This window comes from Aphelocoma coerulescens, chromosome 22, assembly GCF_041296385.1.
Source record: "Aphelocoma coerulescens isolate FSJ_1873_10779 chromosome 22, UR_Acoe_1.0, whole genome shotgun sequence".
NCBI lineage: Eukaryota > Metazoa > Chordata > Aves > Passeriformes > Corvidae > Aphelocoma > Aphelocoma coerulescens.
The window spans coordinates 1,163,447-1,189,592 of record NC_091035.1 but is presented as its reverse complement, the minus strand read 5'-3'; the positions used below and the strand labels follow the sequence as shown (position 1 = coordinate 1,189,592).

Here is a 26,146-nt window from a genome sequence, read left to right as displayed (position 1 = left end):
TCCAGCTTGTCCACGCCTCCAGCTCCAGCAGCACTTCCAGCCGGGAAAAAAACATTCCCCGATAAACCCCACGCTGCTCCCACCTCCCGTCCCCCGAGGGCGGCGACCTTAAAGCTCCAAATCCGGTTAAAATTGGGATTTTGGGATCGATTGCGAGCCTTTCCCAAGCCTGTCCAGCAGGGCCCTGCCCGCTCAATAAAACAAGCGGATCACCCGAGGTCGCTTTCTGCTTATTCATCCCTCAGCGTGGACGGGGAGAAGCTTCCGCGTGCGTCGGTGCTGCCGGAACGGCGGCGTCTCCTTTTCCAGGAGGGAAAGCGCAGGGAATTCGAGCTGATTTCCTTGGAGGAAAAGGGGAAAAAAAAAAACCAAAAAAGAAAAAAAAAAAAAAAAAGGGGGGGGGAGGTTAAAGAGGTCTCGGCTCCCGGTGAAGGGAATTTTCCCACCGGGCTGGGAGGGGGATTGAACATCGTCCCTGAGGGGGAGCTCTCGAGGAGAATTCCAACTGCGGGGTTTGGAAGGGGAATCAAATCATCGTTCCTGAATTCCACCTGGGAATTCTCCCAGGGCTGAGGGGCAGCGGAATTCAGCCCCGTGGGGAGCAAATTTCTCCTTTCGGGGGTTCATTGATCAAAGGGTTTTGTTGCTGTTCCCACCTCCGCGGCCCCAAATCCGGGATTTTTTGGGAACGCCGTGCATGGCACCGTGACCCACGCGTGGGATCTGGGGTGCTCAGCACCGGGAGGAGCCCGGGATGAGCTCAGGGGGTTCGGAGTTATCCCGACGGAGGTTTGGGATTTGCTGGGGGTCAGGGAAGGAGAGGAGAGAGCCCGAAATCCCTGGCAAAACCTGGGATTCCTGGGTCGGGAATCACATCCCAGACGAGGCCCCTTTAGCAACAGCCGGCTGCAAAGGAAGGGGCCCCCCTGGGTCGGGGCTCCCCTTGACCGGGGGCTCTTCTTGTTTGGGGGCTCCCCTTGTTTGGGGTCTCCTCTTGAAAAGGATCTTCTCTTGGCCGGGGTCTCCCCTTAATTGGGGTCTCCCTTTAATTGGGATCTCCCCTTAATTGAGATCTCCCCTTAATTGGGATCTTCCCTTTTTTGGGGTCTCCCCTTAATTGGGATCTCCCCTTAATTGGGGTCTTCCCTTAATTGAGATCTCCCTTTAACTGGGATCTTCCCTTGTTTGGGGGCTCCCCTTAATTGGGATCTCCCCTTAATTGGGATCTCTCCTTAATTGGGATCTCCCCTTAATTAGGGTCTTCCCTTGTTTGGGGGCTCCCCTTAATTGGGATCTTCCCTTGTTTGGGGGCTCCCCTTAATTGGGATCTCCCCTTAATTGGGGTCTTCCCTTAATTGAGATCTCCCTTTAACTGGGATCTTCCCTTGTTTGGGGGCTCCCCTTAATTGGGCTCTCCCCTTAATTGGGGTCTCCCCTTGGCCAGGGAGGGGAAAACTCCGCACTCCGGGCAAGTTCAGCACCTCAGGAAAGAATTTCCTTCCTTCAGGGGGTGAAGTTTGCTCCGGGTTGTTCCAAGTGGCCGCGAGAGAAGAACGAAAGAAATCCGGGGGGAACCCAAAAGCTCCAAACCCGGAGGGCTGAAAATTATCAAAATCCGAGAGGATCCAAAAAAAGAGCCCCAAAATCCGAGCGGGGATCCAAAAAATCAAAATCCGAGGGGATCAGAGGCAGTCCCGGAGCGCTGCGTGGGTCGGAGGAGGGCTCAGGAGCGCAGGTGCTCTCTCAATTCTTCCCGAAAACAGAAATATCCATGGGAACGGTGCGATCCTCGCCGCCATCCCGTGCAATTCCGGGATAATCCCGGCCGGAAAAATCCCCTTTTAAAGCGCGACTCGGAGACCGCCGTGCGGCAACTCCCAGCCGCCGACCCCGAAAGGGTTAACGAGCCGCGCTCGGGCCCTGCCGGGCGGAAATCGTCCAAGTTCAAGCCGCGCTTCTCCCGCATGAATTCCAGCCGGGAGCCGGGAAGGAGCCGCCAGGATGGCCGGGACCTGCCGCGATTCCCACTTTTATTACTACGGCATCAAATTCGCGCTCTCCGCCTACGCCACGCTCTTCTCGGTGCGTTGTTTTCCCCCATTTTCCCCGTTTCCCCCTATTTTTCCCCGTTTCCCCCCATTTCCCCCCGCGTTTTCCCATTTCCCCCCGCGTTTTCCCTTTTTCCCCCTCGTTTTCCCCCATTTCCCCCCCTCGTTTTCCCCCATTTCCCCCCCTCGTTTTCCCATTTTCCCCCCTCGTTTTCCCGGTGTTTTCCCACCCCCGCAGGGTGGATTTGGCTTTTCCAGAGATTTCGCTTCCTAAAGTCCCAATTTCCCCTTCCCAAAGCCCCAAATCCTTGAGGAAAACCCGCGCTTCCCCCAAGCCCCCGGGGCCGGCTCCAAACCGGGAATTTTTGGGGTGGTTCGCACCAAACTGGGCAGTTTTGGGGTCCAAACTGGGCAATTTTGGGGCGAACCCGCGGGTTTTGGGGGGGGTTCCGAGCGCATCCTCCCCCCGCGGATCCTTTGTGGCAGCGAGTCCCGTTCGGAGCCCAAAAAAATCGGGAAATTCAGAATTTTCACCCTCCCCAGACACCGAGGGGGGGTTTTGAGCCACGGTTTTTCTTGGAAAAAATGAAAAACAAAGCGATTTTTTTGGCGGTTTTTGAATCCCTGAACTCCGCTCGGGGCGGGATTTCCCCGCACCTGGGAGGTGCAAACACGTGCGGGAGCAGCAGAGGGAAAACCCGGGAATTCCAAGGCCCTTTTTAGGAAGTTTTTTTGGTTTTTTTTCTTGCATAACCCTGAGTTTATTTACAAACATTTCCTCCCCGGGGTTGAATCGCCGCGGGGAGGGGCGGAGAGCCCAGGTGTGAGCGCAGAAATTCCTGTGCAGGTGCTTGGAAATGATTTGAATTCCACTTTTGGTTTCTTTTCCTTCCATGGGTGAGCTCATGGCAGGGCAGGCCCGGCCCTCGTGCCTGGGACCCCAAAAATCCACCCCAAATTTCCCAAAATGTTTTTTTTTTTGGGAATATCTTCTACATTTCCCAGTGCTCTGCTGCATGGGAAAGCTCTGAGTGGCCAGACCTCCTTGAGACTCCCGAAATTCCCCCAAAAAATCCACATTTCTCCCATATTCCTGGCTCAGGTTGGAGGTCTGGGGTGGGAATTGTGGATTTTTTCTGCTTTCCAAATGAATTCCTGGGAAATCCCGAGGGTTTGGGTTCTCCAAGGAGCCGATCCCGCTCGGTTTGAGGTTTTCCAGCGGTTCTTGGGGAGCTCTGGGTGCTGAAGGAACCACGGAGTTTTCCTGTTTTCCTCCCACTTCATGTCCACTCAGGGAATCGTGGATTAACCCTGGGACAATTCCCAGCTTTTTGGGGGGGAATTTTGAGGCAGAACCCACCAGCGGGAGACTCGGATTTGTCCGAAAAACAGGAAAACAACCACAAAAAAAAACCCCCAAACCCTGACTCTGGATGGCTCCAACCCCTCCCGCCTCCATCCCTCCATTCCCCAGGCGGGAATTCTGCTCCAGGGAATCCACGGGAATCCTGCGGCTCCTGGGAGCCTTTCAGCCTGACCTAATTCCGGCCTCATTTGCACAATCGCTGCCCAATTAATTCCGAGAACCCTCCAAGCCTCGTTAACGAAGGGATCGGGGCCGGGGCTCTTCCCGGGATGGTTTTCCTGATAAAACCAGGATTTTGTAGGAATCTGCTTTAGGAATTTGACTCCTTGGGATAAAAATTCCATGGGATGAGGGTTGGGTTGGTTGCCATCGAGGGTTGAGGAGTTTTGGGGGTTCCAGCCTGTGGAAAACGGGATTTGGAGCTGGTGGATCCTTTCCAGGGATTTTGTTACAGCTGGAAAAATCCGGGAAGGAGCCTGGGATGAGCCGGAGAGGGGCTCTAAACCAGTGAATCGTGGGTTTGTTTTAATCTGGCAGAGCAAAGATTTGGGATTTCCTTTCCCAAAAAAACCCAAACCCCCTCTTCTTCCCTTTCCTTGGAAAATCCAAACATATAAAAAATACGGAAGATTCCCAAAAAACTGCAAGTGGGTGTTTCAACTGACCCCACTGAAAATCGGGATTTTTACATTCCCTCTGGAAAAAAAAGTGGTCATTCCTGACATTCCCTCTGGAAAAAGAGGCCATTCCTGCCCTTCCCTCTGGAGGAGTTCACGGCTCCGGGGGAGCTTTTCCCAATTCCCACCTCACCTCGGGATTAGCTGGGAGCTCAACCACCCCCAGAGCTGCATGTTAATTATTCCCTGTTCCTTAATTGCCTCCCATCCCAGTTCCAAGCAGCTCCAGGACAGGGATTCCCAGCAGGGAATTCCAGGGGGGATTCCCACCTTTCTCCTTCCCAGCTCCTCCCCCTGCTCTTTCCCTATCGGACGGGGAATATCCTGGAGAGGGGTTTGGGATGGGCTGTGGCACATCCCGGAGCCGTTTTCCTTGGATACCTCCCCCCTCCCCCTCTCCCTCGGAGCCTCTTTTTCCACCTGAATCCCTGAAATCCCGCAAATCCCGCTGCAGATCCTGGGGCTGCTGATCCTGAGCGTCGGGATCTACGCCGAGGTGGAGCGGCAGCGGCACAAAACCTTGGAAGGGATTTTCCTGGCTCCGGCCGTGCTGCTGCTCCTGCTGGGAGTCACCGTGTTCCTCGTGTCCTTCGTGGGAATGGTCGGGAGCCTCCGGGACAACCGGACACTGCTGAAGGTGGTAAGGACTGGGATGGGCTGGGGGCAATTCCATGGATCCGGAGTCACCTCCATGGTTTGGGAATGCCAGGAGGGAATTCCAGGGATCCAGAGTCACCTCCGTGGTTTGGGAATGCCAGGAGGGAATTCCAGGGATCCAGAGTCACCTCCGTGGTTTGGGAATGCCAGGAGGGAATTCCAGGGATCCAGAGTCACCTCCATGGTTTGGGAATGCCAGGGAGGGAATTCCATGGATCCAGAGTCACCTCCATGGTTTGGGAATGCCAGGGAGGAAATTCCATGGATGCAGAGTCAAAACCACATCTGGGGGATCCCAGGGAGGGAATTCCACAGATCCAGAGTCTCCACCATTGTTTGGGGATCCCAGGGAGGGAATTCCATGAATCCAGAGTCAAAACCACATCTGGGGGATCCCAGGGAGGGAATTCCATGGATCCAGAGTCACCTCCATGTCTGGGGGATCTCCAGGAGGGAATTCCATGGATCTGGAGTCTCCACCATTTTTTGGGGATCTTCAGGAGGAAATTCCATAAATCCAGAGGAAAAACCGCGCCTGGGGGGTCTCAAGGAGGAAATTCCTTGAATTTGGAGTCACCCCCATGTCTGGGGGATCCCAAGGAGGGAATTCCACAGATCCAGAGTCTCCACTGTGTTTTCCCTCCCGAGGTCCATCCTGGGATGCAAATTCCCAAGGAAAAGCACCTCCCGCTCCCTGCCCAGCCCCCGCTGTGTGGGAACCGGGAGGTGAAAAGCCGGGAATTGCTGAGGAGGGAATGGTGGCAATCAGGGCTCTTGTGCGGATCGGGAATTGTCCTTTTCCCGGAGGATGAATCCCCCTGGAGGAGGCTCGGGAACAAAAGCAATCAGGGAAAGAGGCGCTGGAGGAGCTCTTGGAGCTGAGCTGGGCCGGCAGCTGCAGCTTCATCCCGATTTTATGGGAAAAAGGGGGAAGTTCGTGCCTAAAAGGATTCGGGATTGTGTTTAAAAGGATCTGGATTCGTGTTTTAAAGGATCTGGAATCTCATTTCAAAGGAGCCGGGACTGTGTTTGGAAGGATCTAGATTCACGTTCAAAAGGATTTGGAATCACATTTAAAAGGATCCAAATCTGAAAAGATCCGGGGTTGTGCTTAAACCTGGATTCATGTTTTAAAGGATCTGGAATGTGCTTGAAAGGATCCAGGATTGTTTTTAGAAGGATCTGGAATTGTGTTTTAAAGGACCTGGATCTGCATTTAAAAGGATCCCAATTTGTGTCTAAAAGGGTTTGGGATGGTGGTTTAAAGGATTTGGGATGGTGGTTTAAAGGATCGGGATTTGTGTCTAAAAGGATCCAGGACTGTGTTTAGAAGGGTCCAGATTAATATTTAAAGGATTTGGGATCATGTTTAAAAGGATCTGGGATTGTGTTTTAAAGGATGTGGATTTGTGTCCAAAAAGGTCTGGGACTGGTTTTCAGGAGGATCCAGGATTTGTGTTTAATGGGATCCAGCCTCACACTTCAGAGGATCTGGGATTTGTGTCTAAAAGGATCCGGGATCGTGGTTTGAAGGATCTGGGGTTCCTGGTTGAAGGATCCGGGCAGGTTTCTCCCTGGAGCCGCTGATTCCCCCTGGAATTCTCCCTGCCGGGATGATTTGTGCCGGCTCAGGGCTGCTGAAAGCTCCATCCATCACCGCCCCCGCAGCCGCGGCTCCTTCCCATTGATCCACAGGGAACAGGCAGTTCCTGCCGGCCCAAAAATCCTGGGATCGATGTCCCAGAAACTCCGACCCTGCGGGGTTCACGCTCCGCAGAGAGAGGAATGAAACTGCACAAAGTCCTTGGGGTCCCGGGCTTGGAATATCCAGATTTTCCACCCTGGATGACCCTTTTCCAGCCCCATTCCCAGCCCTTTTCCAGCCCCATTCCCAACCCTTTTCCTGCTGTATTCCCAACCCTTTCCAGCCCCATTCCCAGCCCTTTTCCAGCCCCATTCCCAGCCCTTTTCCTGCCCTATTCCCAACCCTTTTCCAGCCCTATCCCCAACCCTTTTCCAGCCGTATTCCCAACCTTTTCTAGCCACATTCCCAACCCTTTTCCTGCCTCTACTCCGACTTTTCCTCCTGCCTGGAAAAGCGGCCCAGAAAAGGGATAAAAAGGGAACATTGGGAAGGTTTTGTGCCTGGACATGGAACGCGGCTGTTCCGTGGGGTTTGGGGTCGGAGATTCCTGGAGAATCCCAATGATTTGGGAATTGCAGCATCCTCTCCTTTAAACCTGAGCCGCGATTCTTTCCCTGCCTCGGAGCCTGAGGCGGAGCCGGGCCCGAGGGACTTTTCCCAGCTGGAATTCGGGAATAACAAACATGGAACAAAACCTTGGAGATTCTTAAGGGAGGGAAGGAGCAGCTCCGAGCGCTGCCGCTCCCGGCCCGGGGGGGATTTATCAATTCCTGAGGTTTCTGTGGGAATTAGTGTCGTTTATTGGGAGCTGGGACGGATGAGCTCGTTAACGGGAGCGGCGTTAATTGAATCGGGATCGAGCGGCTCTTCGCTGACTCAGCATCCGGAGAAAGAGTTCCTTGGGAAGTTTCTCCATGAAATCCGGGCTTTGCTTGGAGCTTTGTGCCAGGAGATACCCTCGGGCTCCTTCCCGATCCCTTCCCGATCCCTTCCCGATCCCTTCCCGATGCCCTCTCCGGGGTGGGAGCTGACACGTGGGGACACGGCTGTGCCAATTCTGGCCAAAATTCTGGGAAAAACCAGAATTCCCGTGGTTAATTCCTCACTTCCCTTGTGGTTTTGAGCTCGGGGGCAGCTCCAGGATTGGATCCTGTTTTGGGTGGATTTTTCCTCTCTTTTTTTGCTGCTGGAATTTTCCTCAGGGGCCGATTGCTGATTTGTGGGAGCCGGCAGAGCCCCGCGGAAAGGGAAGAGCTGGGATTTTGCCGGGAGTTCCATCCCCAAATGTGCCCGTGGCTGCTGCAATCCTTGGGAATGCCAAAAAATTCCACTTCCCACCCTATCCATGGGTTCGGATGCTCCACTGGGGCATTTTTTTGGGTGAAGAAAAGCCGGATTTCACTCCAGCTTCCCAATTTTCCAGCCTGTGCTGGAGACCTGGATTTGTGGCTGCTTCCTTTGGAAATCCGCTTGGAATTCTGAAGGAATTGTGGGATTTGGAATTCTGAATTTATGAATTCTGGGTGTCCGCGGGGGCTGAGCATTCCCTGTGGGTTCCCTTTTCTTGGGAATTCCAGTCCGAATCCGCCGGTTTTCTCCCCAGGTTTTTCCTGGCTTTTCCCTGTTTTTTTCAGGACCATGAGCTGAGCTCTTTTTTGGGATCTCTCCCTTGGAAATGGGGACTTTTCCAATCTCGTCCTTTAGGTCTTGACCTGGCCCAAACGGAGCCCGAAAGGAGGGAATGGAGAGGAAATCCGGGAGTAGAGGGAATGGCCAAAGGGAGAAAACCCGCCTGGACACAATGGGATAAAATCCCGGTTTTCTGGGATTGGGGATTCCAGAGGAGCCTCCCGTGGCTTTGCGGAGGGAAAAACTCATCCCGTGGGATTTCAGGCGCTTCTGGGCTCTGACCAGTGCTTCCCACTCGGGTTTGAACCCCAATCCTCGGTCTTTGCTCCAATTCCAAAATTCCCGCTGGAATTCCCGCTGGAATTTTTTCCCGGCTAAGAAGAGCCCAAAGCCCTCAGGTTTCCCTTTTCCCGCTGGGTTTTGGCCGAGGTTGAAGAACAGAAACGTTCCCAGGATGGAATTTCTCCCCCCTGCTGTGGGATCCGGAGCCACGAGCCCAAATCCGCTCCGTTTCTTTGGAATTTCCACGGATTTGGAGATGGGGACGGGCTCCTGTCACCTCCCTAATTAAGGGCTTCCTTCCCTAATTACCCCTGGCCCTAATGAGCTGCTGTGGGCAGTGCTGCTGCTCTGGGGAGGGCAGAGCTCGTTAGTGGGGGTTAATTAACAACCCCTGAGCTCCAGGAGGAATTCCCGGATGCGCAGGACTTTGGGAACTGGAGCAAAGCTGGGGTCAGAGGGAATATCCCGGGAATAAACGCCCTCAATCCACAATCCCGCTTTTTTTTAAAGGGTTTTTTGGGATTTCAGGTGGTTGCCATGGGAACCGCCCTCCTTCCTGGGAGGGGGGAGCCTCCAAAAATTCCGAGGGAGGAGAAAAGCAGGAGATGAGCTGAGCTGAGCTGGGATCTTCACCTTTGGAAAAGGTGGGAATTCCCGATGGGAATGGGCTGCAAGGACACCAAACCTCCTGGTCCGGGTCCTTTGCTCCAGAGGGATCAGGAATTCCCAACCTTCCCAGGGAGGTAGGGAGGAGGGAAAGAAAGAAAGAAAGGAATGAACACCAAAGCTTTCCCAGGGATACCAAACCCCTTGGATCGAGCCCTTGGATCAATCCCTTCTCCCTGGAGTCACCGGCAGCAGGACAGGCCCCGATTCCCAGGGGAAAATTCTGGATCCGTGGGGCTTGGGAGGAGAGGAGAGCTCCAACCTTTTCATGGAATCGCTGAGGTTGGAAAAGCCCTCCAAGGTCAAACCCAGCCGTTCGCCGAGGGCTGGGAATTCCGGGATGTGGGATCGCTCCTGTTTTCCGTGTGGATATTTCTGGTGGGAATTTCTCTGAGCATTCCTAGATGGGAAAAAAACCCATGGAAAAGTCCCGAACTTGAGGAGGGAGCTCTGGGAATGTCCTGGCCGGGATTGGGAGAGCAGAGCCCGGCTCGTTGCCTGGATTCCATGGGCTGGGTGATCTCCGTTGGATATCCAGCCTGGAAAACCACAGGGCCGATATTTGCTCCCACCTTTCCCACTTTTTTCCACACGGAATTTTCCCTCCTGGTTCCTCCCATCCCTCCTTCCCCACTTCCCAAACTCCTTTCCCTGCCAGGACGAGACCTTTGGAAAGGATTCGCGTCTCCCCAGGGAGCAGGAAGTGGAATTTTGGGATTTCCGAGCGTTCCAAAGCAAATCCCGGTGTCCGGGTGTCCCCGTTGGAGCCGGGCAAGGACCTGGAGCTGGGATAATCCCTGCTTTCCTCATTCCAGTTCTTCTGGGTGCTCCTGCTGATCTTCCTGACGGAGCTGCTGCTGATCTTCATCGAGATCATCTTCGAGAACAAGGTGGGAGCGGCCTCGGGGTCCCCTCTGGGGTCCAGAATTCCCGAAAATGGAATTTTTTCATTCCTGAAAATGGAATTTTTTCATTCCTGAAAATGAAATTTTCTCATTCTTGAAAATGGAATTTTCATTCCTGAAAACGGAATGGTTACTCCCAAAAATTGAATTGTCATTCCCAAAAATTGAATTGCTATCCCCAAAAATGGAATTGTTATCCCTGAACATGGAATCGGCATTCCCGGAAATCAAATTGTTATCCCCAAAAATGGAATTGTCATTCCTGAAAATCGAATGGTTATTCCCGAAAATTGAATTTTTACTCCCAAAAATTGAATTGTCACTCCCAAAAATGTAAGTGTTATTCCCAAAAATTGAGTTGTTATCCCTGGACATGGAATTGTTGTCCCTGGACATGGAATTGTTTCCCCGCTCTCCCGGGAATGCTCCAGGCCTGTGCTGCATCTCTGGCACCACCCGGGGCTCTCCCGGCAGCCGCAGCTCCTGAGGCCATTCCCAGGAAAACCCGTGGGGTTTGTAATCAGGGATTCGTTAAATCCTCGCCTCAATCCCGTTAATTGCCGGCTCCAAGGGCAGGGAGAGGTTGGGAATGGGAGCTGAGCCAGCGGGATGGGGAATGTTCCCCGTTCCTGGCTCCTCCCGGTGCTGCCGGAACCTCCCGGTTCCGATTCCACCGTCCCTAAAATCCATCGAGCGGTTGAACCGCCTGGATCGATCCCTGCTGGCTCAGGGAATGCTGGGGCTGGAGAAATCCCTCGGGAATGGGGATTCCAGCCCCAAAAGTCCATTCCCTGCAGCACAGAGAGCTCCGGGCTTCCCAACCGTCCCAGAATCCCGGAATGGGCTGGTTTGGGAAGGGACCTTAAATCCCACCCGGGGCCACCCCCGGGGACACCTCCCCTATCCCAGGGGGCTCCAAGCCGGCCTTGGGCACTTCCAGGGATCCAGGGGCAGCCACAGCTGCTCTGGGAATTCCAGCCCAGCCCCTCCCCACCCTCATTCCTTCCCAAGATCCCATTTAAATCTCCCCTTTCCCTGTTTGAAGCCGTTCCCTGTGTCCTGTCCCTGAATCCCTTGTCCCCAGTCCCTCTCCAGCTCTCCTGGAGCCCCTTCAGGCCCTGGAATGTTCTGGAAGCTCTCCCTGGATCCTTCCCTTCTCCAGGGGAACATTCCCAGCTCTCCCAGCCCGGAGAATCCCGGAACTCTGGAATGCTCTGGGTTGGATGTGCCCTTAGGACCCCCCAGCCCGGGAGATGCTGCGGGAGGACTTTGCCTTTCCCAGCAGCTTCCCAGACCCCTCCGATCCCTGGAAAACGCGCTGCACTTCCTCCTCCAAGGAAAACCGGATTGTTGGGAGTCCTTCCCACAAAATCCCTCCGTGCTGCCCCTTCCAGGCTGGGCTTTTTTGGGAAAACTCAGCAGCAAACCCTTCTGATTTTTTTGAGCCCCACGGATGCTCCAGCCCCATCCCGCAGTGCAGGGATGCTCCGGAGAAATTCGGGATGGAATCCTCGGGAGATGGAGCTCCGGGATGGAGGCGGAGCTTTCAACTGAAGTGTATTTAAAATGAATTTCAATAGAATGGGGCGACGTCAAAACTTAATTAAACCCCAGACAATGAGGGGGGGAGGGACAAATCCCACCTGGAATTGTCGGGAGGCGCAAATCCGCCTCTGGAACAGCGGCTGTTTATTAAATTCCTGAAAACCGGAATTAATTGGATTTCAGATGAAATCAGGGAATTAATTCCCCGGCCTCGGAGCTGCTCAATATTCAAATCAGCCTCGTTGATATGCAAATGAGGCCGGGGGGATTAATGGGATTGGGATGCTGGGGAGGGAGGGGGTGGAGAGGGAGCAGAACCTCGGGATGTTCGACTCCCACCTGGGAATCGGGATTTAATTGCAGAACGATCCCTGGGTGAGGCTTTTTGGGGAAAAACCAGCAGGAAATGGTGAAAGCCGGGATCGTGTTGGTTTAGTGAGGAGCAAACCGGGAATGAAAATATTCCTGAAGCCGTTCCTGGAGCCGTTTGAGATTCCCAGGAATCATCCCCGGCCCCTTTTCCTCGTTCCCGGGTTCTCCTCCCCGTTCCCGCTCTTCCCAACTGTTCATTTTCCCGTCAAGGGGAATTGGGAAAAGCGACGTTTTCCTCTCCCCTCTCCCACCGCTTCTAACCCAGGGAAAATTTCCTTTTTCCCATCATTAACGTTCCCGCCTGGAGGATTTTCAGGAATCGAGCAGAGAATCCACTCCGGGTCTCCCCAGAGCCTCCCTGAGAACATTCCCAGGCATCCCCAAAATTCCTTTTCCACCCAATCAGTGCTTCAGGAATTGCCTGAAGTGTCCCCAGCAGGAGCAGCAGGGACAGCCCCAGCCCATCCACACCGTTCCCTGCCGGAATTCCCGAGGGATTTCTCAGGATCAGGAAGGATCCGGGGCTCTGTGAGCGCTCTGCTCCCACTTGTGGAATATTTTTCCATGGATAAATCCCCTCTCGGAGCCCATTTCCCCCTCCCAAGGCAGCAGGAGCCTCGGCCAGGGGTTCAAATCCCGATTTCCCGTGGGATTGAGGAGTCTGGAGGAGCTTTGGCATTAAATGAAATGGAACCGGAAAAATCCGGTGGATAAAGATACCCGGGCCGGGAATGGATCCGGAATGCTCCAAAACTATGGATTTTACCCCAGGAAATCAGCTTGCGACCGGGTAAAATTCCTTCTCTGGTGCCAGCCGTGAAAAACTTGGAATTTTGGGCTGTTTTCCCTCTGTTTTTCCACATCTGAGCTGTGGTTTCGGGTTTCTCCATCCCCAGATGAACGAGGTTTTCCACTCCAACATCCAGGCGGGAATCCGGCACTACTACGATGACCTGGACTTCAAGAACATCCTGGATTTCGTGCAGGAAAAGGTTTGGTTGGGAAAAGGAGGAGGTTTTCCAAGGAATGGTTGATCCCATGCCTCGTTTTCCCTCCTTTCCGGGGTTTATTCCCATCCCTGGCACATTTTCCTTGGATATCTTCACCCGCTTGGGTTTCCAGCGGGATTCGTGGCCGGGTTTTGCCTCAGCCCACGGGGATTTTTTGGGAATTCTCCCAGGATTTGTGTTCCCCGCAAGGAGCAGTGGCCGCTCCCGCCCTCGGACTGTGCCGGGATATTTCCATTCCCAGGTTTTGGTGGGAAATCGCTGCCTGGAATTATTTTTTTATCTCTTCCCAACTTTCCCAGGGAGGGAGGGAAATAAAGAAAGAAAGGAATGAACACCCAGGGATACCAAACCCCTTGGATCGAGCCCTTGGATCAATCCCTTCTCCCTGGAGTCACCGGCAGCAGGACAGGCCCCGATTCCCAGGGGAAAATTCTGGATCCGTGGGGCTTGGGAGGAGAGGAGAGCTCCAACCTTTCCACGGAATTGCTGAGGTTGGAAAAGCCCTCCAAGGTCAAACCCAGCCGTTCGCCGAGGGCTGGGAATTCCGGGATGTGGGATTGCTCCTGTTTTCCGTGTGGATATTTCTGGTGGGAATTTCTCTGAGCATTCCTAGATGGGAAAAAAACCCATGGAAAAGCCCCGAACTTGAGGAGGGAGCTCTGGGAATGTCCCAGTTGGGATTGGGGGAGCAGAGCCTGGCTTGGAGGCAAAGCTGCTCCCAGAGAATTTGGGATGTTCCCACCTCGGCCCAAATTCCCTCATTTTCTCTTGGAGCATCCCAGATTTTCCCTCTGGATTTGGGGCAGAGGAGCCTGGGAACTTCCTTCCTCTTGGAATTAAAACATGAAACTCCAGGGCTCCTGCCTTGGCTTTGGGAGCTGTGCTTGACTTTAGGCCCAGCCTTGCTGAGCCGAGCTCAACAGCCAGGCTGGGATCCCTCTGGAGGCCTCAGGACCTGCCTGATGTGGGGAAAGATCGGAATCTCTCCCGAGTTTTGCTCCAACCACCCCGGGATGAGGCTGGAATTCCGAGTGGAGGAGAGATGGAGCTGCCGGGAGCAGCCGGGAATTCCCACCTGGGGCCGTTCCCAGAGCCTGGGCACGGAGACCAACCCGGGAATCTCCAGGGAATTAATGGGATTTATTTCCGGGAATTCCTGCATCTCTGAACTATCCCGGATCAGGCTCTTTCCAGGCCATTCCATGGCATTTTCCCAGCACTTTTCCCATCTGCAGCTTCCCGCCAGGATTTTCCTCCCCTTTTTCCGTGCAGTTTGTGGGAGTTGGTTGCCCTCCCCGGGATGGGTCAATCCAGGAATTCCAGGTGGGAATCCAGGAATTGTAAATCCGCACCTTGGCCGTTCCTGGGATGGAGCAGAGTAGGAGGATCCCAAGAATTTTTCCTGCTTTCCCTTGGAAAAAAAAGGGAGCAGCAGCTCCCAGGGATGAACCTCTCCCGAATTCTGCTCCTGGATGAGTTCAATGCTTAAAAAAGGGGGGAAATCCTTTTTTTTCCTGCTTTTCCAAGCACTCCAACCTATCCCAGCCACTCCAGGCTTTTCCTTTCCGGGGGGAAAAGCTCTGATTCCAATTGTTTTCCACAGGGACGTTGGGATCAGGCTCATTTTTATTCCGTGGAGGACACAGAGGGACTTTGATGGAATTTGGTTTTATCTTCGCTGTGGGAAGAGAAGGAAAAAAAAAAGAGAAAAAAAAGGAGATTTTTTTTTTTTCCCTTTTTTCCCTTCGGAGCTGCAGCATTTGATCCCAATTTATCCTGACGGAAAGAGAAATCCCTGCGAGGCCGATCGGGATTTGTGGCACGGCTGAGCCGCCGTGAAATCCATCCCTGAGGGCGCTGCCAGAGCCATCCCTGCCTCGGGAAAAGCTTGGATTTGTCACCTGGAATTAAATCCCGGGAGTGTGGATGAGGCTGATCCTGCTGAAAGCTGGGATGGATCCAAGGCCTTGCTCACAGCTCGGGAAAGCCACGCCCAAATCCCGCTAAAATGGGGATAAATGGGCAAAAATCCCACTTTTTTTGTTTTTACCTGGTGCCTTCAACTGCCCTGGGAGCAGGGAAAACTTGGGAATGCTGGTGCTGGAGATGCAGGGAATTGGATTGGATCATTGAATGGTTTGGGTTGGATGGGATCTTCAATCCCATCCCATTGCAGCAGGGACCCCTTCCCCTATCCCAGGCTGCTCCCACCTGGCCTTGGGAACTTCCAAGGGATCCAGCTCCTCTGGGAATTCCATCCCAGCCCCTCCCTGCTCTCACAGGCAGGAATTCCCTCCCATTATCCCAATTAATGATCTCCCATTATCCCTGTGTCTGTGGGAATCCATTCCCTGCTGTCCCAGGGGAATGGGGCTGATTCCAAAGCCCTTTTCCAGGCTGATTCCAAAGCCCTTTTCCAGGCAGAACGGGATTTTTCAGGAGTTTCCAGGTGCCACAGCTTCCCTGGGAATTCCACCCCTGCCCCTCCCCACCCTCCCAGCCAGGGATTTCTCCCCAGAATCCCAATCCAACCCCAAATCCCTTGGTGTGGGAATCTGTCCCCCTTCACCCCGGCATTCCAGGATTGTCCAGCTCCACGTCTCCCCCTCTCCCTGTTTTTCCCTGCAGTTTTCCTGCTGCGGAGGGGACGAATTCCGGGATTGGGAAGTGAACCAGTACCACTCCTGCAACGGCAGCGGGGCCCTGGCCTGCGGGGTGCCCCATTCCTGCTGCATCCGCAGGGTGAGGCCCCAGGGCGTGGAAAATCCCCTAATTCCAGGGAAAACCTCCTCTTCTGGCCGGTTTTTCCTGTGCCGAAGGGTTTCCGCTTCACGGCGTTCCCACTTGGAAAACGATTTGAGGGAATCTCGGCGTGAGAGGATGAAGGAGCTGGAATGGGAATGTTCATTTATGGGATGCTCTGGGATTTTGCTGCGATCGCAGAGGCCGAATCCCGGTATAACGGTGGTTGTGCCATGGTGAGGGGTTGTTGGAAAGGCCGAGGTTTCCATCTGTGGGATGTAAAAGGGTTTGGAAAGGGATCGGGAGGAAAAAAATGGCAGCAGCTTGGGAGGACTTGGGAATGTTCCCCTGGAGAAGGGAGGGATCCAGGGAGAGCTTCCAGAACATTCCAGGGCCTGAAGGGGCTCCAGGAGAGCTGGAGAGGGACTGGGGACAAGGCATGGAGGGACAGGACACAGGGAACGGCTTCAAACAGGGAAAGGGGAGATTTAAATGGGATCTTGGGAAGGAATGAGGGTGGGGAGGGGCTGGGCTGGAATTCCCAGAGCAGCTGTGGCTGCCCCTGGATCCCTGGAAGTGCCCAAGGCCGGCTTGGAGCCCCCTGGGATAGGGGAGGTGTCCCCGGGGGTGGCCCTGGGTGGGATTTAAGGTCCATCCCAGGATTTTGGGATCTGGCTCGGCTCCATCCCAATGTGGATCCTCCCCCAGTTCCTTTCCCATCCGGACACTGCAGGGTTTAGAAGTTTTTGGGATCCTGTTCCCAGCTCCCAACGAGGGATTTTTGGGGAATGAGGGGATTTTTGAGGAATTTGCTGCCGGCAGGGCTGGGAGGGCTTTGCCCAAGGATCCCTCAGGGCTGGGATTGGGAAAAGCCTCAATTCCAAGCCTGGGATGGAGCCGGGCTCCGGAGGGGAGTTCCAGAGCCAGGAGCTTCTCCTGGATGGAATTCCCACACCCAAACCCCCCCACACCCAGCAGGGATTTTTGGCCAAGCGCTCCGAGCCCGGATTGTTCGATCCAGCCCCGCTCCTGCACGGAATCCATCCGAGGATAAAACCTCAGGATCCCAGAAAAACCCTCCAAATATCCCAATTGTGCTGGAAAGCTCCCGAAAAAGGCTCTGCCGAGCTCCCTCCCGGCAGCAAAACCCCCCGGAGCTTCGGATCTCCGGGAATGTCAGTGCCGGATCCGAGCCTTGGCCGTACTCGAGGATGCGATGATGGAATTTTCCTCATTCCTCATCAATCCTTCATTGTTTGGGGCTGTTTTTTAATGGCAAAAGAAGGAAATGTGAAGGGGTTTAATGATCAGCGCGGGCCTGATATGCAAATGAGATGCAGATTAGAGATCCTCTCTAATCAGGGCCTTGATTAATGAACCCTGAGGCTCCTGGAGATGGAATTAGGAATTCCTGTGGCGAGGATGGGCTGCAGGGAGCCGAGGGCTTTTTGCCGAGTTCTTACATTCCCGTGGGGTTTTTTTGGGACGATTTGGCAAAGAAAAACCTCGGCAGGGAGAGGGAAAATTCCCGTTAATCCAGAGGGGGGGGATTCGGGAAACTTTTGGGGAATGATCGAGGCCAGGTTGGAGTAGCCTGGGACAGTGGGAGGTGTCCCTGTCCCTCCATCCCCTGTCCCCAGTCCCTCTGCAGCTCTCCTGGAGCCCCTTCAGGCCCTGGAATGTTCTGGAAGCTCTCCCTGGATCCTTCCCTTCTCCAGGGGAACATTCCCAGCTCTCCCAGCCCGGAGAATCCCGGAATCCTGGAATGCTCTGGCTTGGGATGTGCCCTAAGGAAGCCCCAGCCCCAGCCAGGGCCACCCCAGAGTCTGAGGGAGCGGCGGTGGCCAGGGGGACCCCGATTGTCCCGTGCTGGGCACCTCTGGAATTCCTGATTTTCCTTTGGATTTTGGGTGTTTTGCTGTTGCCTTTCCCGGGATGAATCCATTCCCGTTCTCGTTCCCAGGTGCCCGGGGGAGTGGTGAACACCCTGTGTGGGTACCGGACCCTGGACAAGGAGGTGACGTTGGGTTTTTTGGGAATCCGCTGCTCCTTCTTCCCCAAATCCCAAAAACCAAATGCTCGCCGCTGGAATTCCTGTTCCCAAACAAGGCTGGGATGCAGCTGCTCCAAATCAGTTTTGGTGCTTTTCCCTGGAATTTTGGGGCATTTTTGGCTCCTCCTTTATCCCATTCCCAACCCATGCCATCCCTGTGAGCCCTTTTGGGATCAGCCCCGGGAATTGCTGGGCTGGGTTTGAGGGTTGGGATTTGGGGGTTGGGGGTTGGGATTTGGGGGTTTGGGATTTGGAGTTGGGGTTTGGGATTTGGGGTTGGGGTTTGGGATTTGGGGTTTGGGAGCAGCGGGGTCTGTGGAGTTTGGGGTCACTGAACCAGCCCCAAACTCAGCAGAGTTTAAACTTAAAGGCAGCCTTAAACTGAACTTAATTTAGGACTGACATTAAACTTAGCACAGGAACAGCTCTCGACAGAGCTTAAATTTAACAGAGCTTAAACTCAACAGAACTTCTCAGAATTTAAACTCGGCCGAACTTAAACTCAACCCAGCAGAACTGAAACTTAACTGAGTTTAACCTTAACAGGACTTAAACTTAACAGGACTTAAACTTAACAGAACTTAAGTTTAACAGCACTTAAATTCAACAGGACTTAAACCCAGCAGAAGTTAAACTTCACAGAACTTTAAATTAACAGCAGTTAAACTCAACAGGACTTAAATTTAACAGGACTTAAACTTAACAGAACTTAAACTCAAAAGAATCTCAGCAGAACTTAAATGCAACAGGACTTAAACTCAACAGGACTTAAACTTAGCAGTGCCTTAAACACTTAAGTTAATTCTAGGTTTAAGAAGTCGAACAGAGCTGATTCACGCAGGATTTCCCCAGCCCAGCAGCTGCCCACAGGCCTGAATCCCTCCCAGCTCCCTGGAGTCCAGGGCAGCATTCCCAGGACGTTTCCTATGGAATATTCACCCTCACACGCTCACGGACAGAGTCTGGGCAAGGTTCCTGTGGGAGATTCCTGGGAATCCAGAGGGATTCCTGCTTGGGATGACTTTGGATCTTCCCAGCAGCTGGAGAACGGAGCTCAGGGAGTGGAGGGATCAGCCCAGGATCTGTCCAGGGATCCCCCAAGTGCAGAAATGTGGGAATTCCCAGCAGAAATGTGGGAATTCCCAGCTCGGGGAGGCCCCAGCAGAGGGAATTTGATGGTCCAGGGTCTCTCCCAGGTCCCACTCAGGGCCCCAAAAGTTGGGATTTAACCCCAACAACGCCTGGACCTCAGCTCCGGAACTTCCTTTGGAAGTGCGAGAACAGAAATCTCCTCCCCCCCAAGATATTTTTGGGGCAGAAAACCCCAGTCCGAGGCTGTCCCTGACAAAACCCCTCGGACAGCCCCGTTCCCGGGAGCACACCGGGAATTCTGGATCCTCTCTCCACTCTTCCCCAGCGCCTGGAGCTGCTCGGCACCATCCACGTCCGGGGCTGCATCCACGCCGTGGGGCTCTGGCTCAAGGACAACTTCGAGGCCACCTTGGCCATCGTCTGCTCCCTGCTGCTGCCACAGGTACGAGGGGGATCCCACGGGAATCCGCTCCTGGATTCCCGCAATTCCGAGTTGGAAAGGCCCACAAGGATCAGGGTTTGGGGTTACCAGTGGAGCCGATCTCAGGTCTCAGCTCCTTTCCCGGTGCTGGAAGGTGGAAAACAAATAGTTTGGAGTTGTTTTTCCACCTCAATTCCATCTGGGATTTGTGGCTGGGGCAGGAAAAGTCATCCCTGGCAGAACGGGCTCGGCTCCCTCCCGAAATCCAATTTGGGATCAAATTAAAGCCCCTGGAAGCAAATCCCGTCCTGTTTGTTCCCACAGAATTCCTGCAAACGCAGCGGGAATGGGACCCCAGATAAATCCCAATCCCAAATTCCACTGGGTGTGCCCGGCCGCCCCAATCCCAATTCCCACTGGTGGCACCCAGGGATCCCAAACCTCCCCAGCACAGGGAATGCAGCTTTTCCTGATGGACACAGAGGGAGCTTCGGGGCTGCAGGGGGGGCTCTTCCTTTACCACACCTGGAATTTCTCCCTTGGATCTTCCTGGAATTATTCCTGGCCAAACCATGAGGATTCGCTGTGGATTTGACCCTTTTTGGGGTTTATTTCGAGGCCCAGGAGCAAAAATCTCCCTTTTTATGGAGACGCTGGGGTTGCTGGGGGTGATGCTTCCCAGGGGTGGGCTTGTATCCCAGTGATTCCCGGTTTCCCAGGTTTGATTTTTGAAATCATTCCCAGTTTTCTGCTTGCACCAAAAGGCGGGAAGGGCTTGGATAAAGCAGCAGCTGTGGGGGGAATTTGGGATCATTTGTCAGAGCTGGAGTTTGTGCTCGCAGATGGTTCAGGTGAGATCCTGAGGCAGGGGAGCCGTTCCTGCCCGGTCCTGGCTGCCATTCCTGACTTTTTTTGGGAGCGTTTCCTTCCAAATGAGCATCGGGAATCTGCGGGAAAGGCAGGAATGGGAGGAAAAAGTGCTGGAATGGGGGAAAAAAAGCAATGGAATGGGGTGGGGACGATCCATCCCGACCCATCCCAACCCACCCCGACCCATCGGCGCCGCCTCCTGCAGCCTCATCCATTAACAGCCGGCTGCTAATTGGGAATGCTGGGGACGAATCCGCGGGAATGCTGAGGGCTGATGGATCTGGAGTGGTGCTGTTAATTGGGAATGCTGAGGGCGAATCCACGGGAATGCTGAGGGCTGATGGATCTGGAGTGGTGCCGTTAATTGGGAATGCTGGGGATGAATCCACGGGAATGCTGAGGGCTGATGGATCTGGAGTGGTGCCGTTAATTGGGAATGCCGGGGATGAATCCGCGGGAATGCTGATGGATCTTGGCAGGAGCCGCGGTTGTCAAAGGCTCTTCCCACGGAGCAGCTCGTCCTCCCCATCTGCTCCCGAGCTGGAAGATGGATCGGGTTTGGATCCTGCCAGGATTTGGAGGGAATTCAGCGGAAAACGGGCGTTGGTGCTGCTGGGAGCTGCCAGCCCTCGGACAGCTCCATTCCTGGAAATCTGGAGGGAGAGGGTTGGATCGGCCTGGAATTGCTGATCCGGGTTGATGTGAGGAGGTGCCAGAGCTGGGAGTTTTGGGAAGGGGGACGGGATTGAGCTGTGCCACCCCTGCCCTTTGTCCACGTGGAAAACGTCTCTTCGTAGGGATGCAAACCTCCTCGGTGGGGAAATTCCTGGATGCTGCAGGGAAGGTTGGGATTCTGATCCATGTCCTGAGCCCAGCTTGGGGATTTTTCCCACTTTTCCTCGTGGTTTCACTTCCTTAAGGTCAAACTTGGGCCTTGGCTGAGCTCCAGCGCTCGGAGGTCGAGGGGCTGATCTCGGTTCTGGTCTCTTATCCCGGGATCCCAGACTTGTCCTTGGATCTGTGGGGAAACACCGGCTCTTGGATCCTGGAAAGATTATCCAGGGGAGGTTCTGGCTGGCTTGGAGCCCTGCTGGAGAGTTGGGAATCATTGTGCTGTGTTCCCACCTGGCTCAGGGCTGGGGAACGATCCCGCCCCACCTTCCCATCCTGCGGGAAGGGCCGGAATTTGGAGGGTTTTTCCACTTTTCCCAACTCCAGGTGGGAGCCTGAGGCACAGGAGAGGCTGCCAGGCTTTGTTTCCTCTGGAATCGGGCTCAGGGAAAGCTGCTGGATCCGGGTGGGATTTGCTGTGGTGGGAGAGTTGGGACAGGGACAAATCCTGCTGGGATCCAGCAGTGAAGGGAGAGATTCCCGAGGCAGAGGCAGTCGGTGAATCCCTGATCCCCCCAAATCCAGGAGCATCCCTGCCTTTTTTAGAGGGAAAACCCCAATCCCACTGGAGGGTCCGAGTTCATTTTTCCCGTCTGTTCGGAACAAGGCACGAACTCCAACCAGACCCATTCACACCTCTGCAGTGCTCCCGGAATTCTCTTTGTTCCCGTTCCTCAGCAGCCCAAATCCTGCGTTCCTCCCCCGCCTCTTCATCCCGCACATTCCCTCTCACTCTGAAGGACCTTCTCATCCCACCCCAAATCTGCGCTGTGCCTTTAATCGCGGAGCAGCCCTGGATTTTCCAGCAGGATCAGCCGAGCTCATCCATCCTTTTCCTGCCGCCGCCTCCGTGTCCTTCCCTGCCTCCAGCAGGATTCTCCACGGAGCTGGCGGCTCGCAGGGAACGTGTTTGGGGTGGAAATGAGGCACAAAATCTTCCAGCAGCTTTTAGGGGATGTGTCTCCAGCTGGGCCTTTCCAGGGATTGTTTCCTGGTGCTGTTCCAGCAAATCTTGGAATTGTTTGGGTTGGAAGAACCTTCAAGATCTCATCCCACCCCTGCCATGACCAGGGACCCTCCCACTGACCCAGGGTGCTCCAAGCCGTCCTTGGGCACTTCCAGGGATCCAGGGGCAGCCACAGCTGCTCTGGGAATTCCAGCCCAGCCCCTCCCCACCCTCATTCCTTCCCAAGATCCCATTTAAATCTCCCCTTTCCCACTGGGAAGCCGTTCCCTGTGTCCTCCATGCCTTGTCCCCAGTCCCTCTTCAGCTCTCATGGAGCCCCTTCAGGCCCTGGAATGTTCTGGAAGCTCTCCCTGGATCCCTCCCTTCTCCAGGGGAACATTCCCAGCTCTCCCAGCCCAGCTCCAGAGAGGGGCTCCATTCCCGGGATCATTCCCTGCCCCTCCCAGCCAGGCACTGCAGGAAAGCAGAACCAGGAGCAGGAAAACGTCTGCAGTGCTTTGTTTTCCCTTCAAAAAGGGGATTTTTCCATCCCGAAGAAGCAGAAGGTGACGCGCATCCCAACGAAGGGAGAGAAATCCCTGGAAGGGCCCTGCCGAGGGCTCCCATCCATCCCGGTGAATTATTTTCCCTCTGTCTCATCCATCTCCGAACCCCGCACTGGGAGCGTCGCGGATCCTCGGCGCGGGGGCGGCCGTTCCCTCCCCAGAGCGTCGATCCCAGAGATCGATGGCTGCATTCCGTGAAAAACACGGAATTATCCTGGTGCCGGGCATTTTCCAGGCTGGCATCTTCATCTGCCGGTGACAGGGATGGAGAACGTTCCCGGTGCGAAGGGAATGATGCCTGGGAAGATTAATTTGGGATTTGTTTGCTCTCCCATCTTCCCCACGGCTCCGGGGGGTCCATGGAGCGGGAAAAGGGAATAAACAGGATTTTTCCATCTGCAGGCCATGACCTCTCCATAAATCCCAATTTAGGGAAGGAAAAGTCAACAAAGGAGGGAAAGGAAAACACTTTGGACTTTGTTAACTCTGGGAAAGCCTGGAATGATTCAGCATTTCAGAGGATCCGGCTCTTTAAATGGGGAAGGAGCTGCAGAAGCAGGGAATGTTCCCGTATTTCCATGGAAAAGGGGTTTCTTGCAGGGAGTTTTCCTTTCCTGGTGCCCACGGGCACAGCCCATCCCTAAGGGAAAACATCCATGGATTTCCAGGCCCCTTGTCCACTGGAAAATGAGGGGGAAATGGAAGTTTGAGCTTTTTCTTTCGTTGCTTCCCAAACTTCCAGAGCCCTTTTGCCAGAGGAGGAGGAGAGGAGCTTCCAGCACTTCCAGGGAGGAGGATTTGGGGTGATTCCAGCCCCGTTGGGACAATTCCCACCGGAAAACTGATCCAAAGGAACCAATAGAGACACCGCCAGCAAAGCTGGGCTTGGGGATGGAGCTGAGCCTTGGAATTTCATACGGGAATACCTGGCTTGGGTTTAGAGGAATCATGGAATGCTCTGGGTTGGACGGGACCTTTGGGACTGTCTCATTCCATGGGCAGGGACACCTCGGGATTCCCAACGGATGTTTTACGGATTCCCTGGTTGTGCGGAGCTCCTGGGATTTCTTTGCCCCCTGGAGGAGCAGCTTTTCCATGGATTTGCACCCCGTGGACGCTCAAATCCCGCAGCAAAAAACCTGAAAAGGGAGAGAGCCCAGCCCTCCAGGTGGAATTCCAGCCAGGAAGAAAAGGCACTTCCCTAACTTCCAACGGCAAGAATTCCTGAGCAGTTCTCCCGGATCCCCATCCCAGAAAAAAAATCCGCTTTTTCATTTTTCCAGCCTCAGCTTTGCTCCGTTTCGTTCCCGTTTTCCCCCGCAGCGGCTCCTTCCCGAGCTCTGCGGTGCCATAAAATCCACACCCGCGTTCGGATCCGCCGGCGTGCCGGGAAAGCGCCGTGCCCTCGGAGCCGGGGATATTGGATGCATCCATAATTCCTGACAGCTTTTGCCGCTCTCATTAAGCGGGAGAGGGAATTTAGAGCCGGGCTGGGACGAGAATGGGATCATAACTCAGCGGAGAGCGACGGCGCTGGGATTCGGGATGCTGATGGAAGCCTTTGGATCATTTCATTCCCTTCCAGAATTCCCCATTTTCAGCGGGATACCTCGGCGGGAGCGGCAGGAGGGATCACGGCCCCAGACCTGGCGTCATTCCCACGAAAGGCGTTGCCAACACCAATCCTTCTGGGATTTGTGGCTTTGGGGATGCAAAAATGACAAATTTCCCCTAAAATCCCTCATTCCAAAGGCTTTTCCTGCTCCATGGGGTCGGGAGCGGGATTTTAATCAGGAGCGATGACAGTTTAATAACGGGAGATGCGGCTGAGGCTCGACATCCGTGGAAATGGGATTTGAAAACTCCTTAAATCCTGGAGGATTTGCTGTCGGATGGGGATCGGCACAATCCCGTTATCCGGAGCGGTGTCTCCGGGCTCTCCCTGGAGTTCCTGGAGAGACAGAGCCGTCCCCAGCCGCCCCACACAGAAGCTGTGGGACAGCCTCATTCCAGGCCTTTCGGACAATGGGAGATTCCCAGAGATTTCCAGACTTTTCCCGTCAGCACCTGCAGTGGTTTTTCCCCAGCAAAGCAACCCCAGTGTCAGCAATCCCGAATTCCCGGAGCTTTCTGGAACCACACCCCAGCCTCCCACAGCTGCGCTGCGTTTCCCGGGATTGATCCCGTTCCCAGGGATTGGGTGGGATGTCAAACAACCAGGAAGGATCTGTGGGAATGACTGGGAAAGTGGGAATGGGGCAGGATCCAATGGAGGGCACCAGGATGGGCTCAGCGTTGGGAGAGCATCTCCAGGGATGGGATTTTCTGCTTCTTCTGGCTTGGGGAAGCTGTTGATCCATGGAAATCCCTTTGGGATCCACCTCCAGGTGGATTTGGGAAGGGAAAATCTGCGTGGAGCCATTTTGGGGTGGATTCTGTGCAAGGCCTGGCTGCTCCCAGTGCTGGGAGAGCACCCCCAGGGATGGGATTTTCCGCTGCTTCTGGCTTGGGGAAGCTGCTGATCCAGGAGATTCCCTTGGGATTCATGTCCAGGTGGATTTGGGAAGGGAAGGTTGACACTGAGCCAGGATTCTGGATCCCCGTCTGCTCTGGAGCCAGGCTGGGAGAGCTGGGAATGCTCCCCTGGAGAAGGGAGGGATCCAGGGAGAGCTTCCAGAACATTCCAGGGCCTGAAGGGGCTCCAGGAGAGCTGGAGAGGGACTGGGGACAAGGGCTGGAGGGACAGGACACAGGGAACGGCTTCCCAGTGGGAAAGGGGAGATTTAAATGGGATCTTGGGAAGGAATGAGGGTGGGGAGGGGCTGGGCTGGAATTCCCAGAGCAGCTGTGGCCGCCCCTGGATCCCTGGAAGTGTCCAGGACAGGGTTTGGAGCCCCCTGGGACAGTGGGACGTGTCCCTGCCTGTGGTGGCTCTGGATGGGATTTAAGGTCCCTTCCAACCCAAACCAATCCATGATTCCACACCCTGGTTTAGATGGGATATTGGGAAGAAATATCGGATGCCCCCAGATCCCTGGAAGTGTCCCAGGCCAGGCTGGAGCACCCTGGGGCAGGGGAGGTGTCCCTGAGCCCGCGGTGGCTTTGTCCCCTGTCCCGCAGGTGCTGGGGCTGGCCATGGCCTGGCTCTACTGGCAGCAGCTCAATGAGATCCATTCCCGCCTGGATTCCGTGGATTTCCGGCTCCTGGAGACGCAGGATCTGAGCTTCGCCTCGCTGGATCTCAGCGGCGCCGGCTGGTGCTGGTGCCTGCCCCGGGAAGGCGGATACATCCCAGTAAATCCCGGGAATGAGGAGGAGGAGGAGGAAGGCGCCGCCGGCCACAGCAAAGTGTGAGGAGCAGGAGGAGCGCTCGGAGCTGGGAATGTGGAAAAAAATGGGAATTTCCTCCTCAGCTCCTGAAGTTTCTTTGGCAAAACTGCAAAAAAAACGGGAATTTCCTCCTCAGCTCCTGAAGTTTCTTCGGGAAAACTGTAAAAAAATGGGAATTTCCTCCTCAGCTCTTGAAGTTTTTTTGGGAAAACTAGAAAAAAATGGGATTGTTCTCAGCTCCCAAAATTTCTTTGGGAAAACTGGAAAATACCATTGGGAATTCCTAAACCCCTCCCTGGACTGCAAGGGCAGAGCTCCCCAGGGCTCCCCTGGGCCTTTGAAGGGGTTTTGGGGGGATTTGGGTTTTTTTTTTCCAATAAATGGAATTTCTGTCGTGTTTTCCAAGGTCGCTTCCACCCGCTCGGGCTTTGGC

At 54.5% G+C, this 26,146-nt stretch overlaps 1 protein-coding gene across 3 annotated transcripts; it reads left to right on the top strand.

Moving 5' to 3' along the window:
* The first annotated feature begins 212 nt into the window (after positions 1-212).
* LOC138121741 (tetraspanin-15-like) lies at positions 213-26,104 on the top strand. 3 transcript variants are annotated; one of them, XM_069035536.1, is made up of 10 exons: positions 213-268; positions 1,508-1,735; positions 1,976-2,082; positions 4,546-4,731; positions 9,786-9,860; positions 12,689-12,784; positions 15,431-15,544; positions 17,508-17,561; positions 19,015-19,131; positions 25,504-26,104. In XM_069035536.1, exons 3-10 carry the CDS (start codon positions 2,002-2,004, stop codon positions 25,735-25,737), a joined length of 957 nt encoding a protein of 318 aa, XP_068891637.1. In that variant the 5' UTR covers positions 213-268; positions 1,508-1,735; positions 1,976-2,001; the 3' UTR covers positions 25,738-26,104. The 3 variants fall into 3 exon arrangements, with proteins under 3 accessions (XP_068891637.1, XP_068891638.1, XP_068891639.1); XM_069035537.1 differs by lacking the exon at positions 213-268 and having other exon boundaries at positions 1,339-1,735; positions 4,546-4,728; XM_069035538.1 differs by lacking the exons at positions 213-268; positions 25,504-26,104 and adding an exon at positions 23,126-24,968 and having other exon boundaries at positions 1,339-1,735.
* The last annotated feature ends 42 nt before the right edge of the window (positions 26,105-26,146 follow it).

Bases quoted from the DNA above. Each gene is read 5' to 3' on its own strand.
- LOC138121741 (XM_069035536.1), top strand. From the start codon at position 2,002: ATGGCCGGGACCTGCCGCGATTCCCACTTTTATTACTACGGCATCAAA. The intron at 15,545-17,507 runs GTGAGGCCCCAG...TCTCGTTCCCAG, and splicing joins ATTCCTGCTGCATCCGCAGG to GTGCCCGGGGGAGTGGTGAA. The intron at 19,132-25,503 runs GTACGAGGGGGA...CCTGTCCCGCAG, and splicing joins GCTCCCTGCTGCTGCCACAG to GTGCTGGGGCTGGCCATGGC.